This window comes from Oncorhynchus nerka, unplaced genomic scaffold, assembly GCF_034236695.1.
Source record: "Oncorhynchus nerka isolate Pitt River unplaced genomic scaffold, Oner_Uvic_2.0 unplaced_scaffold_2111, whole genome shotgun sequence".
Taxonomy (NCBI): domain Eukaryota; kingdom Metazoa; phylum Chordata; class Actinopteri; order Salmoniformes; family Salmonidae; genus Oncorhynchus; species Oncorhynchus nerka.
The window spans coordinates 17583-37567 of NW_027039214.1; the positions used below are offsets into that span (position 1 = coordinate 17583).

The following is a 19985-nucleotide window of genomic DNA, read 5'->3' on the forward strand; positions in this document are numbered from 1 at the left end:
TGTGTCCAGTGTGTATGTGTCCAGTGTGTGTGTGTGTTTCCAGTGTGTGTGTGTGTGTGTCTGTGTCCAGTGTGTGTGTCCAGTGTGTGTGAGTCCAGTGTGTGTGTCCAGTGTGCATGTACTTTGTATCAAGTATTTGTGTCAGTGTGTGTGTGTCAGTGTGTGTGAGTGTCCAGTGTGTGTGTGTCCATGGTGTGTCCAAGGTGTGTGTGTGTTTAGTGTGTGTGTGTGTGTGTGTCCAGGTGGTGTGTGTGTCCGGATTGTGTGTGTGTGTTTCCAGTGTGTGTGTGTGTGTGTCTGTGTCCAGTGTGTGTGTCCAGTGTGTGTGAGTCCAGTGTGTGTGTCCAGTGTGTGTGTGTGTCCGGTTGTGTGTGTGTGTCCAGTGTGTGTGAGTGTCCAGTGTGTGTGTGTCCATGGTGTGTCCAGTGTGTGTGTGTGTGTGTGTGTGTGTGTGTCCAGTGTGTGTGTGTCCAGTGTGTGTATGTCCAGTGTGTGTGTGTGTCCGGTTGTGTGTGTGTCCGGTTGTGTGTGTGTGTGTGTGTGTGTGTGTGTGTCCGGTTGTGTGTGTGTGTCCAGTGTTTGTGTGTGTCCAGTGTTTGTGTGTGTCCAGTGTGTGTGTGTGTCCGGTTGTGTGTGTGTGTCCAGTGTGTGTGTGTGTCCAGTGTGTGTGTGTGTCCAGTGTGAGTCCAGGTTATTATTTACAGGGACATTGAGGAGTCATAATAAACCCTAAACCCTGGATAGAGGGGCTCCGTGAATGTGGAGGTGAATGTGATCAGGTGGGTCAGTGTGTCAGAGGAGGCTCTATAGAAGGACAGAGTGCCGGCTGGCCAGTCCAGATACACTCCTACTCTGTGGGGGCTGGAGGAGGGGACGTCTATGGTAGTGAGATTATTATTGTGCCAGGCAGAGTAACTGTTGTCATAGCAGTCCAGACTCCAGGACTTGTCATTGTTTCCAAGACAACAGTCATTAACCCCTCCTCCCCTGCTGATTCCTTTATATGTCACTCCTACATCAGCCCCTCTTCCACTCCACTCTACCTCCCAGTAACAGCGCCCAGTCAGACCCTCTCTACACAGCACCTGTCCCCAGTCCTCAAATCTCTCTGGGTGATCAGGATATGGCTGCTCCTCTGTCCTCCATGTCAACTTTCTGTTCTCCTCAGACAGAGAGAGGAGTCTGTTTACTGTGTTTAGGTCCAGTGTGAGATCACAGACATCTGATGGATGAAACCAGACACAATATTAGAAATCATCATCATTCACATTAGAATGTTAACTCACTTTTCACTAATTCATTTAATGTAGATGTTTCTAGGTATCAAAAGGAGAAGTTAAGGTAACTTGAGACTTGTTGAATGATCATATGTTATACTGTACGGTAATATAAAACACACTTATTCCCATTAATCACACACACACACACACACACACACACACACACACATTGTCAAATCAACTCTTTGTAAACGTTGGTGTCCCTGATTTCTGCTTCTGTAGAACTACAGCTGATATTTAATATGACCAAGTAAGTAATGATGTTGGTCTTTGACTTAACTTGAATTAAGACTTATTCTTAGTCATATTCTTCACAGCAGTCAACACTCACATTTTCTAATCCCAGGATTCATTCTGTTCTCTCCACCATGTTCCACACTGTAGCGGTAAGCAGAAGAACAGACAGTCATTGAGGGATACACCTGAACTCACACACACACACACACACACACACACACACACACAAGTGGTGGTCAGAATGTTTGTTTTAACTATCCTGATAAGTCAAACATGTCTGATATGAACATTGACATAAACCCTCTACATACTTGAGTTTCTCCAGTCTGCAGTGTGGATCCTCCAGTCCAGCAGAGAGCAGTCTGACTCCTGAGTCTCCTGGGTGATTGTAGCTCAGGTCCAGCTCTTTCAGGTGTGAGGGGTTTGACCTCAGAGCTGAGAGCAGAGAAGCACAGCCTTCCTCTGTGACTAGACAGCCTGACAGCCTGCAAAGAGTCAAATCATATTAAAATCACACTGATATTCTTTGGTGGTGAAAATAGTGGCAGTATATTTTTTCAACATATTCAGATATATATTCAGATATATCAGTGTCCTGAAACCTTCCATATCTATTCATAAATGAATGTATCATTATTAGAAATGACAAATGATCAAAGTATTGCCTGCAGATAGAAACATGTATAGTACAAATATTATAGTAGACTGACCAGACCAGTTTAAAAAGCAGTATCAGTCAGAAGACAGACAGTGAGGAATCAGATTTAGATTGTATTGAGTATACAGTCCACACCATATCTATTTAGACAGTGAGGTATCAGATGTAGATTGTATTGAGTATACAGTCCACACCATATCTATTTAGACAGTGAGGTATCAGATTTAGATTGTATTGAGTATACAGTCCACACCATATCTATTTAGACAGTGAGGTATCAGATTTAGATTGTATTGAGTATACAGTCCACACCATATCTATTTAGACAGTGAGGTATCAGATTTAGATTGTATTGAGTATACAGTCCACACCACATCTATTTAGACAGTGAGGTATCAGATGTAGATTGTATTGAGTATACAGTCCACACCATATCTATTTAGACAGTGAGGTATCAGATTTAGATTGTATTGAGTATACAGTCCACAATATATATTATACTGACCTCAAACACATCCAAAATATTATCACTTTTTCAAATGGGAGAACTAGATACATAAAGTGCTTTCATTTATAAACAGTAAAATATATATGTATGAAAATACCTTTAAATAAAAGGTGACATTCTGTACTGTCTCCCAATTTGAAACATTCTGTCTCAAATCCAAAATGCTTGTGCATAGCACCAAATGTAAAACTGTAAGCTTCACTGTCCAAACACATATGGTGTGGACTGTGTGTGTCTGGTAAACACATGTGGATCTGGTGAACAGTTATCACTTGTTGACCAACTACAGGAATACTGACCTCAGAGTCTCCAGTTTACAGTGGGGATTCCCCAGTCCAGCAGAGAGCAGCTTCACTCCTGAATCCTTCAGGTCATTGTTACTCAGATCCAGCTCTCTCAGGTGTGAGGGGTTTGAACTGAGAACTGAGGCCAACACTTTACAGGATGTGTCTGTGAGTTTACAGACAGTGAGTCTGAAACACAGAAGAAATACAATGACAGAAAGGTTATATTAAAATATTTCACTTAGCTTTTCCCTGCTTACACTGTAAATAAATGTGGCTCTATACTCCAGCATTTTGGATTTCAGATCAAATATTTCATATGAGGTGACAGTTTATAATGTCCCCTTTTATTTGAGGGTATTTTAATACATATCTGTTTCACTATTTAGAAAAATTAAATTAATTTAATGTATCTAGTCCCCGCATTTGAGCAGCTTCACTTGTCCCCCCTTTTGAAGAAGTCCTCGAACACAATGAGACATCAAGCCTGTGACGCCTTGACTGAGAAAGATCATGAATAATAATGAGTGAGAAAGTTAAAGAGGCTACAACAAAACATGCTAACCTCTCACCATTACCAATAACAGAGGCTACAACAAAACATGTTAACCTCTCACCATTACCAATAACAGAGACTACAACAAAACATGCTAACCTCTCACCATTACCAATAACAGAGGCTACAACAAAACATGCTAACCTCTCACCATTACCAATAACAGAGGATACAACAAAACATGTTAACCTCTCACCATTACCAATAACAGAGGCTACAACAAAACATGTTAACCTCTCACCATTACCAATAACAGAGGCTACAACAAAACATACTAACCTCTCACCATTACCAATAACAGAGGCTACAACAAAACATGCTAACCTCTCACCATTACCAATAACAGAGGATACAACAAAACATGCTAATCTCTCACCATTACCAATAACAGAGGCTACAACAAAACATGCTAACCTCTCACCATTACCAATAACAGAGGATACAACAAAACATGCTAACCTCTCACCATTACCAATAACAGAGACTACAACAAAACATGCTAACCTCTCACCATTACCAATAACAGAGGCTACAACAAAACATGCTAACCTCTCACCATTACCAATAACAGAGGCTACAACAAAACATACTAACCTCTCACCATTACCAATAACAGAGGCTACAACAAAACATACTAACCTCTCACCATTACCAATAACAGAGGGGGTCTGATGTTTGTACCTCTAACTTTCTCATTCATCATCATTCACGATTAATTCATAATTATGGTAGCATCCACATGAATGTAGAAGTGTTCAGAAACATCTTCTATTCTTACTGACAATACAAGTGAAGTGACTCCAAAATGACAGGACATTATTCACCATTCAGTTTCTATTAGGAAAAACATCCCAAACACAACCAAGACAAACTGGAAATACATTCAACAAGTTAGTAGAATCACAATCTTGATGTAATCACTGCAGGCATGGAATATGGGACCAAATACTAAACGTATGACTACTTTAATACAATATAAGTGAATATAACCGAATAATTACGACTTTTCAAATGGGAGAACTACATACATAAAGTGCTTTCATATCTGATAATACTGACCTCAGAGTCTCCAGTTTACAGTGGGGATTCCCCAGTCCAGCAGAGAGCAGCTTCACTCCTGAATCCTTCAGGTCATTGTTACTCAGATCCAGCTCTCTCAGGTGTGAGGGGTTTGACCTCAGAGCTGAGACCAGAGAAGCACAGCCTTCCTCTGTGACTCCACAGCCTGACAGCCTGACAAAGAGATCATCATGACTTCACAAACACACTGTTAATTTAACACCAGTAGTGTAGAAGGACAATGGCAGATGCATTTGGTTTATTCTCCCAAACAACATATAGATTCATCTTCCGTCTCCTAGAATTGTATGGTCATATTGTTATACTAATGTGAAAATCAATGAATTTATTCAATATGTTTTTCAATATAATATTATATACATATTATAATACATATTTTTCCCTAAACTGAATATTTCTTCCTGATGATTAGTTCTTAAATGTCATTTTATTTACTCACAGAGCAGCTCTGGAGGCTTTGACCACTGGCAGCAGCCTCAGAAGACCTTCCTCTGATCTGGAGTATTTCTTCAGGTCAAACACATCCAGCTCCTTTTCTGAAGTCAGCAACACAAAGACCAGAGCTGACCACTGTGCAGGTGACAGGTTGGGTTTTGAGAGACTTCCTGAGTTCAGGTAGCTTTGGATCTCCTCCACTAGAGAATGGTCATTCAGTTCATTCAGACAGTGGAACAGATTGATGCTCCTCTCTGGAGAGAGATCCTCCCCGATCTTCTCCTTGATGTACTCGACTGTTTCTTCATGGCTCTGTGAGTTGCTTCTTGGCTTTGTCAGTAGACCTCGTAAGTGTTTCTGATTGGACTCCAGTGAGAGGCCCAGAAGGAAGCGGAGGAAAAGGTCCAGGTTTCCCATCTCACTTTGTAAGGCTTTATCCACAGCACTCTTATAGAAAGTAACTTCAGGCTCGTCGTTTGTTTGCAGTTCATCCATTAGATTCTCATTGTTGTTGATGAATGAGAGGAACACATATACAGCAGCCAGAAACTCCTGAATGCTAAGATGAACAAAGCAGTACACCTTGTCCTGGTACAGCCCACATTCCTCTTTAAAGAGCTGTGTGCACAATCCTGAGTACACTGAGGCTTCATTAACATCAATGCCAGACTCTTTCAGGTCTTCTTCATAGAAAATCAGATTGCCCTTCACAAGCTGTTGAAAAGCCAGTTTTCCCAGTGACAGAATGCTCTCTTTATTCCAGTGTGGACCTGTCTCTTCTTTCCCAAGATACTTTTCATTCTTCTGTTTGGTATGAAACTCCACAAGGTGTGTGTACATCTCAGTCAGAGTCTTGGGCATCTCTTCTCTCTTATGTTTCAACATGTGTTCAAGGACTATTGCAGAAATCCAACAGAAGACTGGAATGTGGCACATGATGTGGAGGCTCCTTGATGTCTTTATGTGTGAGATGATTCTGCTGGCCAGGTCCTCATCACTGAATCTCTTCCTGAAGTACTCCTCCTTCTGTGGGTCATTGAACCCTCGTACTTCTGTTACCTGGTCAACACACCATGAAGGGATCTTATTGGCTGCTGCAGGTCGGGTAGTTATCCAGAGGAGAGCAGAGGGAAGCAGATTTCCCCTGATGAGATTTGTCAGCAGAACATCCACTGAGGTTGACTCTGTGACGTCCCAACAGATCTTGTTCTTCTGGAAGTCTAGGGGCAGTCGGCACTCATCCAGACCATCAAAGATGAACAGAACTTTGTACTTGTTGTAGATGGAGATTCTTGATTGTTTGGTTTCCATTGAGAAGTGATTAAGAAGTTCAATGAAAGTGTGTTTGTCCTCTTTCATCAAATTCAGCTCCCGAAAAGGGAATGAAAATACAAATTGGACATCCTGGTTTGCTTTTCCTTCAGCCCAGTCCAGAATGAACTTCTGCACAGAGACTGTTTTTCCAATGCCAGCGACTCCCTTTGTCAGCACAGTTCTGATAAGTTTGTCTTGTCCAGTTAAGGGTTTGAAGATGTCGTTACATTTGATTGCAGTCTCTGGTCTTGCTTGTTTCCTGGTTGTTGTCTCAATCTGTCTCAGCTCATGTTCATTATTGACCTCTCCTGTTCCACCCTCTGTGATGTAGAGCTCTGTGTAGATCTTATTGAGAAGTGTTGGGTTTCCTTGTTTAGCGATCCCCTCAAATACACATTGAAACTTCTTCTTTAGATTAGATTTGAGTTCACGTTGGCAAATCACAGCAAGCTCATCTGAATGAAGAATAACACAGAGGATATTAGTATTACATCTGTTTTAAAGCCTACAGTATTGAAGGACTGTTATAAAGTTGTAAATTATAATAATGTATTCTCTAAACTGACTGTATAAATGTGTAAATGTTTTGATAATGCATTACAGACTGGTGTGACTGATTATATTATTATTGGTATTATTGATGGTATTATTAATGTTCTCTCTCTAAATGAATCACCACAACACATCCCTGCTGCTACTTGATGAGGTCACTAGGTGTTGTGTTAAGGCTGCTACAATATCATTGAGTTACACAGCTACTTTAGCTGTACTTTAGCTACAGCTTTTAAATGTTATAAAACATCATTCAACATGAGGCAGACAGATCTTACATTTCTCCAGTGTGTCAGCAAGCTCCTTCTGGTTCATTTTCCTCAGGATGTGCAGTGTGATCTTCAGAGCCCCCTCTCTGGCACTGCTCTCCTGCTTCTCATCTTCAGCATCCACCACTTCCTTATCCTGCTTCTGACTCTCAAAGCCTTCTGGGAGTTCTGGACTAAGAATCCTCTTGAACATCTTCAGCTCGTTCTTCACAAATGTCATAATTTTCTCTTCAAGCAACTGAAATAAATAAAGTAAATAAGTTAAGCAAGAGAATAAATGCTTTCTCATTAACACATTAATGAATGATTGACAGATCAACTTTACTTGAGGTAAACAAAAACAAAAATGTACATAACAGGACCACATACACTGAATATGGAGGCCAGGTCTGTTTGATGACTCTGGGAAGACTGACAACTGAGAATCTCTGACCCTGATCTCTCCTGTTGGTTTCTGTGGACAAAACATGAGATTACATCTCCTCATCCAGGGAGTAAACACACACACACACACACACACACACACACACACACGGAGGGAATGTTGTGTTTGTTTAATATTGTTTTAGGACTATGAAAATGGGCAATATGATTAGCATATGGATTATGAAAACAACAACAATAAATGGGAAAATGGGAGAGGAGAAATGACTAGAGACAGTGTTGTTTAACTCACTGACCAGGACCCATGAGTTCTTCTTACCTTTGTTCAGTAGAAAAGTCTCCCTCTCTAAAGTTTAGAGGAGGATTCATAGACTGGTCACTCTTCATGGACACACAGCTGGGAACAGGGAGGCTGGTCTCTCCTGCTTGATTGGTCTTCAACACAACAGAGACAAACATTACATCTCTCATCTACTCTGAGCTCAGATGGGGAAACATAAGAGTTTCATTCCAAAACACTATATATCACTTTTCAGAAATGTTAGTAAATTAGCTTTTATTGTTCAAAGCATTTCTGAAATCTAATCATGGTATGGGATTGTTCACTATCTAATCATGGGGTTGTTCACTATCTAATCATGGGATTGTTCACTATCTAATCATGGGGTTGTTCACTATCTAATCATGGGGTTGTTCACTATCTAATCATGGGGTTGTTCACTATCTAATCATGGGGTTGTTCACTATCTAATCATGGGGTTGTTCACTATCTAATCATGGGGTTGTTCACTATCTAATCATGGGGTTGTTCACTATCTAATCATGGGATTGTTCACTATCTAATCATGGGATTGTTCACTATCTAATCATGGGATTGTTCACTATCTAATCAATCACTATCTAATCATGGGGTTGTTCACTATCTAATCATGGGGTTGTTCACTATCTAATCATGGGGTTGTTCACTATCTAATCATGGGGTTGTTCACTATCTAATCATGGGGTTGTTCACTATCTAATCATGGGGTTGTTCACTATCTAATCATGGGGTTGTTCACTATCTAATCATGGGGTTGTTCACTATCTAATCATGGGGTTGTTCACTATCTAATCATGGGGTTGTTCACTATCTAATCATGGGATTGTTCACTATCTAATCATGGGGTTGTTCACTATCTAATCATGGGGTTGTTCACTATCTAATCATGGGGTTGTTCACTATCTAATCATGGGATTGTTCAATGACAGATATGTATTTGTTTAAAATCACTTGATGTCTTCATTTCAGAGAGACAAATAATCATGTTTTTTTTCCGCAAAATGCTATATATTTGCCTCACTCTCAAATGTTACCGACCGGAATAATGAGGCTATAAGGATTACCAGTACTGAGTCAATGTGCAGGGTACCAGGTAGTTGAGGTAATAATGAGACTATAAGGAGTACCAGAACAATGAGTCAATGTAATAATGAGCATAAGGAGTACCAGTACTGGGTACCAGGTAGTTGAGGTAATAATGAGACTATAAGGAGAACCAGTACTGAGTCAATGTGCAGGGTACCAGGTAGTTGAGGTAATAATGAGGCTATAAGGAGTACCAGTACTGAGTCAATGTGCAGGGTACCAGGTACCACACACACACACACACACACAGTGAGGGAATGTTGTGTTTGTTTAATATTGTTTTAGGACTATGAAAATGGACAAAAGGATTAGCCTATGGATTATGAAAACAACCAAAAGGATTTGGAAAATGGGAGGAGAAATGACTAGAGACGGTGTTGACCAGGACCTATGAGTTCTTCTTACCTTTGTTCAGTAATAAAGTCTCTCTCTCTAAACATTATAGGTTGTTCCATAGACCGGTCACTCTTCATGGACACACAGCTGGGAACAGGGGAGGCTGGTCTCTCCTGCTTGATTGGACTTCAACACAACAGAGACAAACATTACATCTCTCATCTACTCTGAGCTCAGATGGGGAAACATAAGAAGAGTTTCACAAATAGAACTGACTTCTAGACGCTCGTTGCAGCGCGCGAGCAGTGTGTCATTTTTAATGACGAGATTAATTTATCGACGCGAGCGTTGTAGTCAGTCTGTCAGCCCCGCTAAAAGGCTGGTGTCGTTACTCTGCCTTCTCCGGGGCATGTTGAGGTAAATTTACTAACCGGGAGGGTTGAATGATGTCATTTATTGGAGGGCTGGAAGACGCACTCTCGAGGTTGTTTACTCACAATATCAGATATTAAGATGATTTTTATAATGAATGTATACTGAGGTTGAAGTTCTGACTAGTGATTATTTACCCGGTGTTCAATACCTGCTATTGAGGCGTCCTGAAAATAATATTCAAAAGTTCGGTCCTTGGACACAGAGGGTTTAAACACTAAAGAAACAACCGGGGAGCCGGTGATGATGTAGTGGTAGCTATGGTAACTAGGATGTAGCTGGTAGAGTAGCTAGCTAGCTTACCGAGCTGTGCCGACTAGCTAGGATAACTAGGATGCTGCTGGTAGAGTAGCTAATCTTAGAGCTGTGCCGACTAGCTAGGATAACTAGGATGCTGCTGGTAGAGTAGCTAGCTATCTTACCGAGCTGTAACGACTAGCTAGGATAACTAGGATGCTGCTGGTAGAGTAGCTAGCTAGCTTACCGAGCTGTAACGACTAGCTAGGATAACTAGGATGCTGCTGGTAGAGTAGCTAGCTATCTTACCGAGCTGTAACGACTAGCTAGGATAACTAGGATGCTGCTGGTAGAGTAGCTAGCTATCTTACCGAGCTGTACCGACTAGCTAGGATAACTAGGATGCTGCTGGTAGAGTAGCTATGCTGCTGGTATCTTACCGAGCTGTACCGACTAGCTAGGATAACTAGGATGCTGCTGGTAGAGTAGCTAGCTAGCTTACCGAGCTGTACCGACTAGCTTGGTTAGTTAGCAGGTCGTTCGTCTGTCCCTCGTCTCGATGATGAATCCGGTGAACCACAAAATGAAACGAGGATAGAGAGTGAAAAGGATCTGGCTACACTCATAATGTCCCTCACCGTAAAGAAAAAGCAAATTGAACAATAAACTTCGGTGTCTCAACACTAAAACAAACTCTGTCGTTATTCCCCAAGATCACCTCAGTCCACTCTGCGCGTAACCGGACAATATCCACACCGAACGTGGACGCGGACAGTTCTGTACGGGGACGCGGACAGGTCCAGAACGCGGACATGAGCAGTGCAACACAATAACCTAAACCCAGTCTTTACAGTGGGTTACATTAGTAATATTCATTTTTTATTATTATGTTTAACAAACATTTTTACAAAATTATAACAACATTTTGAGATCAAACATTCAGTTTTTTTATGACAATATGTTGAGATCTGGGTCCATATGGCCAAAGTGTCTGAGTAGAAAATTGGTCGTATAAGTGCTGAGAATAAAGACATTTTACACTTATGGGTATAAATGACCTAGTTACCTACCCATTGCCTAAATTACCTACCCACCTAGTCAGTAGATATTTAGGACACCTCGTGAGCTGTCCTAAGTAGTTAAGAGTTAACAGCAGGTGTCCTAAGTAGTTAAGTGTTAACAGCAGGTGTCTTGATAATACTATAGAATCATGCAGTGAGTCAGTGGTTCCTGAGCCACATGTAATTGCATTGCAGTAGTTAAAAATAATGTTTTTATATTTCTATGTGATCAACCCATAAATAATATAGACCAACATGCAACAGTATGTCTTGTGCTTTTGGCGATGAGTTATGTATGATAATTATGCATAACAAGTGATACCATGTCTGCATAGCATTTTGTCTTCATTTTGGCAGATTAACTCATGCTTATTTCTGAAGATTAACTCAGGTTGGAGTTGGAGCTGTGACCGAAGGGTGGCTGGTTCGAATCCCGGGCCGGGCGCTGGAAAAAACAGGTGGAATTGATCTGACCACTGGATGGCTGCTGGGTTCACATCCTCAAAACATGAACCTTTTGTTGATCAGAACTCTAGAGGTTCTTCTTCACTGAACCCCAAAATATATATAACTTTTATTGATTTCATATTTTAAGGAAGTGATAGAAGCCTTTTTATAAGGAACCTTATTTTCTAAACACGTTTTTCTTTTGATGATTTAATTATCTACATCATGTTATTTCAAGTTCTCCCTTTGGAGCGCAACATCATATTGTTAAAAAATACTCCTAAATTGGGGATGGATATAAATTGGGCAGTTGAAGGCGTCTAGGGTGTAATATGTGTTCGATGAAAATGAACATTGTATGAAACGTTGTAGGCAACATTATTGGAAGGGACTTGATGCCTACTATGCCAAAGATATTTAGAGTTGTTAAACGGGTGTGAAGAGAGTGTTGATGTAACAGTTATATTGTCAATATTCTGCTGGTAACAACCATCACAATTGGTTAAAATATGCATTCCATTATATTAGTCAATAATTAAGAGAAGGCAAAGTGGTTTTGTCATGTAAAAATCCTATCAAATGTCTGACATTGCAACGAGTACAGTCAGGGTGCCGTGGAACCCCTGCAGTACCTCCCCAGACCCCGGATTGAGAACCCCTGCAGTACCTCCACAGACCCCGGATTGAGAACCCCTGCAGTACCTCCACAGACCCCGGATTGAGAACCCCTGCAGTACCTCCACAGACCCCGGATTGAGAACCCCTGCAGTACCTCCACAGACCCCGGATTGAGAACCCCTGCAGTACCTCCACAGACCCCGGATTGAGAACCCCTGCAGTACCTCCACAGACCCCGGATTGAGAACCCCTGCAGTACCTCCACAGACCCCGGATTGAGAACCCCTGCAGTACCTCCACAGACCCCGGATTGAGAACCCCTGCAGTACCTCCACAGACCCCGGATTGAGAACCCTGATTTAGCAGATGCTCTTATCCAGAGTGATTTACAGTAAGTGCATTCATCTTAAGATAGCTATTTATTTTGGAAATAAACTTTATAAATTATTCATTAAATTATCATCTTACCTCTTATCTTTGGTGTCATGTCCCTCAGAGAGATGAATTTTAGAGGCAGGGCCCCCCTCCTCTCTCTCCCCAGAGAGACTCATTTTAGAGCACTGACCCCTAAACAGAGATCCAGCATGTTGGTTGTGATTAACACAGTGACAACTAATTATTGTTCTCATGTATTCATTATCTCTTTGAAAAATAAAACATTTACTAACAGACATAGAAACAGCCAGGTGATTTAATGCATCACATGACCATGTAGTTGTGATATTTCATCTCCATGGTAACTGTCAATAATAATAATAAGTCACTGTTTGTTAAGGTAGTTCTAGACAGTGCAGCAACACAAGGCCATGTCTCACACTTATTTGTATTCACTAACAGTAGGATATTTATTGTCTTTCAATCTGTTATTTTCTAAACTAATCTGAGAATGTAGACAGAAGGGCTAAAACGGACATTATTGATCTGAGGGGGGCATTGATTGATTTCAGTTTCAACTGTTCTGCCTTGTTATTATTCAACCATACTGGTCATTTATGAACATTTGAACATCTTGGCCATGTTCTGTTATAATCTCCACCCGGCACAGCCAGAAGAGGACTGGCCACCCCACATAGCCTGGTTCCTCTCTAGGTTTCTTCCTAGGTTTTGGCCTTTCTAGGGAGTTTTTCCTAGCCACCGTGCTTCTACACCTGCATTGCTTGCTGTTTGAGGTTTTAGGCTGGGTTTCTGTACAGCACTTTGAGATATCAGCTGATGTACGAAGGGCTATATAAATAAATTCGATTTGATTTGATTGATCCATTCAGAAAGGTTTTTTGCAACAAGTGAGAGATTTTATATTATGTAAAGTAGGCTAGGTTATAATGTATAGTAGTGGGGTTGTTAGTGATATGTAGATGTTATATTATGTAAAGTAGGCTAGGTTATAATGTATACTAGCAGTTTGTTAGTGATATGCAGATGAAAGTCTATACCTCAGATATAGCCTACATGTCATCGATGACCAGCCTAAACCTGTTCAGATCAGTTCACATAATGTTATAGTCCTACCAGTAGCAGGACAGAGAATCTACACTGTATATGCAAACATATGTGGACACCCCTTCAAATTAGTGGATTCTATTTCAGCCACACCTGTTGCTGACAGGTGTATAAAGTCGGACAGCCAGCCATGCAATCTCCATAAACAAACATTGGCAGTAGAATGACCTAACTGAAGATCTCAGTGCCTTTCAACGTGGCACCGTCATAGGATGCCACCTTTCCAACATGCCAGTTTGTCAAATATCTGCCCTGCTAGAGCTGCCCCGGTCAACTGTAAGTGCTATTATTGTGAAGTAGAAACATCTCGGAGCAACAACGGCTCAACAGTGAAGTGGTAGGCCACTCAAGCTCAGAGGACTGGCTCGCCAAGTGTGGAAGCACATAAAAATGATCTGTCCTCGGTTGCAATACTCACTACCGAGTTCCAAACTGCAATGTCAGCAAAATAACTGTTCATCGGGAGCTTCATGAAATGGATTTCCATGGCCAAGCAGCCGCACACAAGATCACCTTGCGCAATGCCAAGCATTGGCTTGAGTGGTGTAGAGCTCGCTGCCATTGGACTCTGGAGCAGTTGAATCTGGGTTTGTGGATGCCAGGAAAACGCTTCCTGTCCGAATGCATTGTGCCAACTGTAAAGTTGGGGCAGTTTGGGGAAGGCCCTTTCCAGTTTCAGCATGACAATATCCCCGTGCACAAAGCGAGGTCCATACAGTAATGGCTTGTCGAGATCGGTGTGGAAGAACTTGACTGGCCTGCACAGAGCCCTGACCTCAACTCCATTGAACACCTTTGGGATGAATTGGAATGCCGACTGCGAGCCAGGCCTAATCACCCAACATCAGTGCCCGACCTCCCTAATGCTCTTGTGGCTGAACGGAAGCAAGTCCCCGCAGCAATGTTCCAACATCTAGTGGAAAGCAAACCCAGAAGAGTGGAGGCTGTTATAGCAGCAAAGGGCTGACCAACTCCATAGGAATGCCTATGATTTTGGAATGAGATGTTCGACTAGCAAGTGTCCACATACTTTTGGTCATGTAGTGTATATCACCTAATCTAAATCAAATCAAATGTTATTGGTCACAATGTCAGAGCGGCATAGACTGAGATACAGTAGAATAGTATAGAATACAGTATATACATATGAGATGAGTAATGCATAGACTAAAATACAGTAGAATAGTATAGAATACAGTATATACATATGAGATGAGTAATGCATAGACTAAAATACAGTAGAATAGTATAGAATACAGTATATACATATTAGATGAGTAATGCATAGACTAAAATACAGTAGAATAGTATAGAATACAGTATATACATATGAGATGAGTAATACATAGACTAAGATACAGTAGAATAGAATACAGTATATACATATGAGATGAGTAATACATAGACTAAGATACAGTAGAATAGAATACAGTATATACATATGAGATGAGTAATGCATAGACTAAGATACAGTAGAATAGATTACTGTATATACATATGAGATGAGTAATGCATAGACTAAGATACAGTAGAATAGAATACAGTATATACATATGAGATGAGTAATGCATAGACTAAGATACAGTAGAATAGATTACAGTATATACATATGAGATGAGTAATGCATAGACTAAGATACAGTAGAATAGATTACAGTATATACATATGAGATGAGTAATGCATCGACTAAGATACAGTAGAATAGAATTTCCTTCAAATCAACACATTTATCTGTCTTCTAATGCAGTGGTGTAAAGTACTTCAGTAAAATACTTTAAAGTACTACTTCAGTAGTTTTTGTGGGTATCTGTCCTTTACTTTACTATTTATATTTTTGAACAACTTTTACTTTCACTTCACTACATTCATAAATAGAATGATGTACTTTTTACTCCGTACATTTTCCCTGACAGCCAAAGGTACTCATTACATTTTGAATGCTTAGCAGGACAGAAAATTGTCCAATTTGCACAATTATCAACAGAACATCGCTGGTCATCCCTAATGCCTCTGATCTGGAGGACTCACTAAACACAAATGCTTTGTTTTTAAATGGTATCTGAGTGTTGGAGTGTGACCCTGGCTATCCATAAATTAAAATAACAAGAACATTGTGCAGTCTGGTTTTCTTAATATAAGGAGTTTTCAATTATTACAACTTTACTTTTACTTTTGATATTTAATTATATTTAAAACCAAATACTTCTAGACTTTTCCTGAAGTAGTATTTTACTGGGTGACTTTCACTTTTACTTGAGTCATTTTCTATTAAGGAATCTTTACTTTTACTCCAGTTTGAGAACTGAGTTCTGTTTCCACCACTGTTCTAACGTTCCATATGAGACACAGTTTCAACAGACATTCTGGAACTGAGTTCCTTTTCCACCACTGTTCTAACGTTCCATATGAGACACAGTTTCAACAGACATTCTGGAACTGAGTTCTGTTTCCACCACTGTTCTAATGTTCCATATGAGACACAGTTTCAACAGACATTCTGGAACTGCGTCAGCTACAAAATTACTTTCCATTTCATATCAGGAAATAAAGTAACAATCACTGGGGGAATTAGTTTTGCATTGCCCGGCTCCCCGGGGGGGCAGAGTTTAAGCATTTTAGACCATTCCATTGGTCCATAAATTATATGTCCACTCACCTGTAGCACCGGGCCATGCAAAACAAACCTCCCACTGTCGCAGGGCACTGAGACACTGAGTTCTAAACCCAGACGCGTTTCTTCAAGACATCTCTCTTACATTCTTTTTGATAAACATATAATTTACTCAAAACCAAGTTTAGCTGTGTTTTTTTTCTCCAAGATGTGAGTTACTGTAGGACTTTAATAATTGTAAGCAGTCCTACAAACCAAAAAGGTTTTAATTTGAGAATGTTCATTTGTATGCCTCGAATATTAAATTATTTTAAAATATTTGATGATTAGTTGAATCAGGTGTGTAAGTGCTGGTAAGAACAAAAGGATGGAGAAACCCTGAGATAAACATAAAACCATATCATTGAAAAGCTCCTCCACCATCTTTACCAGACGTGTTACTGATAGCATGTCGGCCTACTGATTAGTTTACACTTTGAAAACTGCTGTCTGTCAGCAACTCAGCTCAAGTAGCAGTTCTACTAACTAGTAATATCTCATTACAGGTATTCATTCTCTTATTCTGTCCATTAGAATAGATTATTGTTCAGAAATACTTACTTTATTTTTCAATAATCTCCATATAGTCTTTTCTGCTCTGTCGTCTCAAAATGGATCCTGAACAAAAGAACAACTTTACTTTCTGTTTCAGCTCAGCCGCCTCCCCACCCTGATAATAAAGTGTTATATTGGTATCTTCCACTAGATGGAAGTAAACACCTGCTGTAACTAGACTTTACAACTATGTGTTCTGTTTCAGCTCAGCCGCCTCCCCACCCTGATAATAAAGTGTTGTATTGGTATCTTCCACTAGATGGCAGTAAACACCTGCTGTAACTAGACTTTACAACTATGTGTTCTGTTTCATACAGGCAGTGTCCCAGAGTTGAAGTGCTGAACTAGGATCACGTCCTCCTCTCCATGTAATCTGGTTCATTATGATCTAGGATCAGGTCTCCCTCCTCTCCATCTAATCTGATTCATTATGATCTAGGATCAGGTCTCCCTCTCCATGTAATCTGATTCATTATGATCTAGGATCAGGTCCTCCTCTCCATGTAATCTGATTCATTATGATCTAGGATCAGGTCCCCCCTCTCCATGTAATCTGATTCATTATGATCTAGGATCAGGTCCCCCTCTCCATGTAATCTGATTCATTATGATCTAGGATCAGGTCCCCCCTCTCCATGTAATCTGATTCATTATGATCTAGGATCAGGTCCTCCTCTCCATGTAATCTGATTCATTATGATCTAGGATCAGGTCCTCCTCTCCATGTAATCTGATTCATTATGATCTAGGATCAGGTCCCCCTCTCCATCTAATCTGATTCATTATGATCTAGGATCAGGTCCTTCCTCTCCATGTAATCTGATTCATTATGATCTAGGATCAGGTCCCCCTCTCCATGTAATCTGATTCATTATGATCTAGGATCAGGTCTCCCTCTCCATGTAATCTGATTCATTATGATCTAGGATCAGGTCCCCCTCTCCATGTAATCTGATTCATTATGATCTAGGATCAGGTCTCCCTCTCCATGTAATCTGATTCATTATGATCTAGGATCAGGTCCCCCTCTCCATGTAATCTGATTCATTATGATCTAGGATCAGGTCCCCCACTACTGGATCAGAGCGTCTGCTAAATGACTCACTACTGGATCAGAGCGTCTGCTAAATGACTCACTACTGGATCAGAGCGTCTGCTAAATGACTCACTACTGGATGAGAGCGTCTGCTAAATGACTCACTACTGGATCAGAGCGTCTGCTAAATGACTCACTACTGGATCAGAGCGTCTGCTAAATGACTCACTACTGGATCAGAGCGTCTGCTAAATGACTCACTACTGGATCAGAGCGTCTGCTAAATGACTCACTACTGGATCAGAGCGTCTGCTAAATGACTCACTACTGGATCAGAGCGTCTGCTAAATGACTCACTACTGGATCAGAGCGTCTGCTAAATGGCTCACTACTGGATCAGAGCGTCTGCTAAATGACTCACTACTGGATCAGAGCGTCTGCTAAATGACTCACTACTGGATCAGAGCACCTGCTAAAATACTCACTACTGGATCAGAGCTTCTGCTAAATGACTCACTACTGGATCAGAGCGTCTGCTAAAATACTCACTACTGGATCAGAGCGTCTGCTAAAATACTCACTACTGGATCAGAGCGTCTGCTAAAATACTCACTACTGGATCAGAGCGTCTGCTAAATGACTCACTACTGGATCAGAGCGTCTGCTAAAATACTCACTACTGGATCAGAGCGTCTGCTAAATGACTCACTACTGGATCAGAGCGCCTGCTAAATCACTGACTCTAAATGACTCACTGCTGGATCAGAGCGTCTGCTTAATGACTCACTACTGGATCAGAGCGTCTGCTAAAATACTCACTACTGGATCAGAGCGTCTGCTAAATGACTCACTACTGGATCAGAGCGCCTGCTATAATACTCACTACTGGATCAGAGCGTCTGCTATATGACTCACCTCTGCATCAGAGCGTCTGCTGAATGACTACAATGTAAATGTAAATGATGCAGCCACTACTATGCTTGAACATATGGAGACTGGCAGTCAGTAAGGGGTTGTATTGGATTTGCCCCAAACAGCCACCACTATGCTTCAACATATGGAGAATGGCAGTCAGTAAGGGGTTGTATTGGATTTGCCCCAAACAGCCACCACTATGCTTCAACATATGGAGAATGGCAGTCAGTAAGGGGTTGTATTGGATTTGCCCCAAACAGCCACCACTATGCTTCAACATATGGAGAATGGCAGTCAGTAAGGGGTTGTATTGGATTTGCCCCAAACAGCCACCACTATGCTTGAACATATGGAGAATGGCAGTCAGTAAGGGGTTGTATTGGATTTGCCCCAAACATAACACTTTGTATTCAGGACAAAAAGTGAACTGCTTTGCCACCGGCTTCCTTCTTTTCACTCTGACAATGAGGTTAGTATTGAGGAGTAACTATAATGTAGTTGATCCATCCTCAGTGTTCTCCTATCACAGCCATTAAACTCTGTCAGTGAGGTTAGTATTGAGGAGTAACTATACTGTTGTTGATCCATCCTCAGTGTTCTCCTATCACAGCCATTAAACTCTGTCAGTGAGGTTAGTATTGAGGAGTAACTACAATGTTGTTGATCCATCCTCAGTGTTCTCCTATCACAGCCATTAAACTCTGTAACTGTTTTTAAGTCACCATAATTCTCCATACTGGCTAATGATTATAAAGCTGATTCTGAACTAATCATTAATTCACACATTGCGCCCCTGACCTGAGAGGATGGAAGTTCAATATGTAGCTAGATGTAGACGGCTAATATTTAATAGTTAACTAGCGAACGTTGCGAACCAAGCTATTTAGCCAAGTAGCCGAGGACATAAAATAAAGGTATGTACAGTATTTATTACCTCTCTTATCCTGCCTCATTTACACATGCTGTATATAGATCTACTGTATTTATTACCTCTCTCATCCTGCCTCATTTACACATGCTGTATATAGATCTACAGTATTTATTACCTCTCTCATCCTGCCTCATTTACACATGCTGTATATAGATCTACTGTATTTATTACCTCTCTTATCCTGCCTCATTTACACATGCTGTATATAGATCTACTGTATTTATTACCTCTCTCATCCTGCCTCATTTACACATGCTGTATATAGATCTACTGTATGTATTACCTCTCTTATCCTGCCTCATTTT

General features: G+C 40.8%; 1 protein-coding gene across 2 annotated transcripts in view; it reads right to left on the reverse strand.

Annotated features, from left to right (window-relative positions):
* Positions 1-531: 531 nt before the first annotated feature.
* Positions 532-19985, reverse strand: part of LOC135567389 (NLR family CARD domain-containing protein 3-like) — a 31903-nt gene continuing 12449 nt past the window's right edge. The window contains exons 3-12 of one of the 2 annotated variants that reach the window (XM_065014786.1): positions 12562-12660; positions 9368-9484; positions 7543-7627; positions 7183-7411; positions 5043-6813; positions 4583-4756; positions 2983-3156; positions 1829-2002; positions 1612-1658; positions 532-1222 (exon numbers count right to left, since the gene is read on the reverse strand). In XM_065014786.1, the coding sequence (XP_064870858.1) occupies positions 699-1222; positions 1612-1658; positions 1829-2002; positions 2983-3156; positions 4583-4756; positions 5043-6813; positions 7183-7411; positions 7543-7627; positions 9368-9484; positions 12562-12660 (3394 nt within the window). In that variant the 3' untranslated portion in view covers positions 532-698. Of the gene's footprint in view, positions 1223-1611; positions 1659-1828; positions 2003-2982; positions 3157-4582; positions 4757-5042; positions 6814-7182; positions 7412-7542; positions 7628-9367; positions 9485-10824; positions 11474-12561; positions 12661-16804; positions 16862-19985 lie in introns of those variants that run through there. The other variant, XR_010462339.1, reaches the window with a different exon arrangement.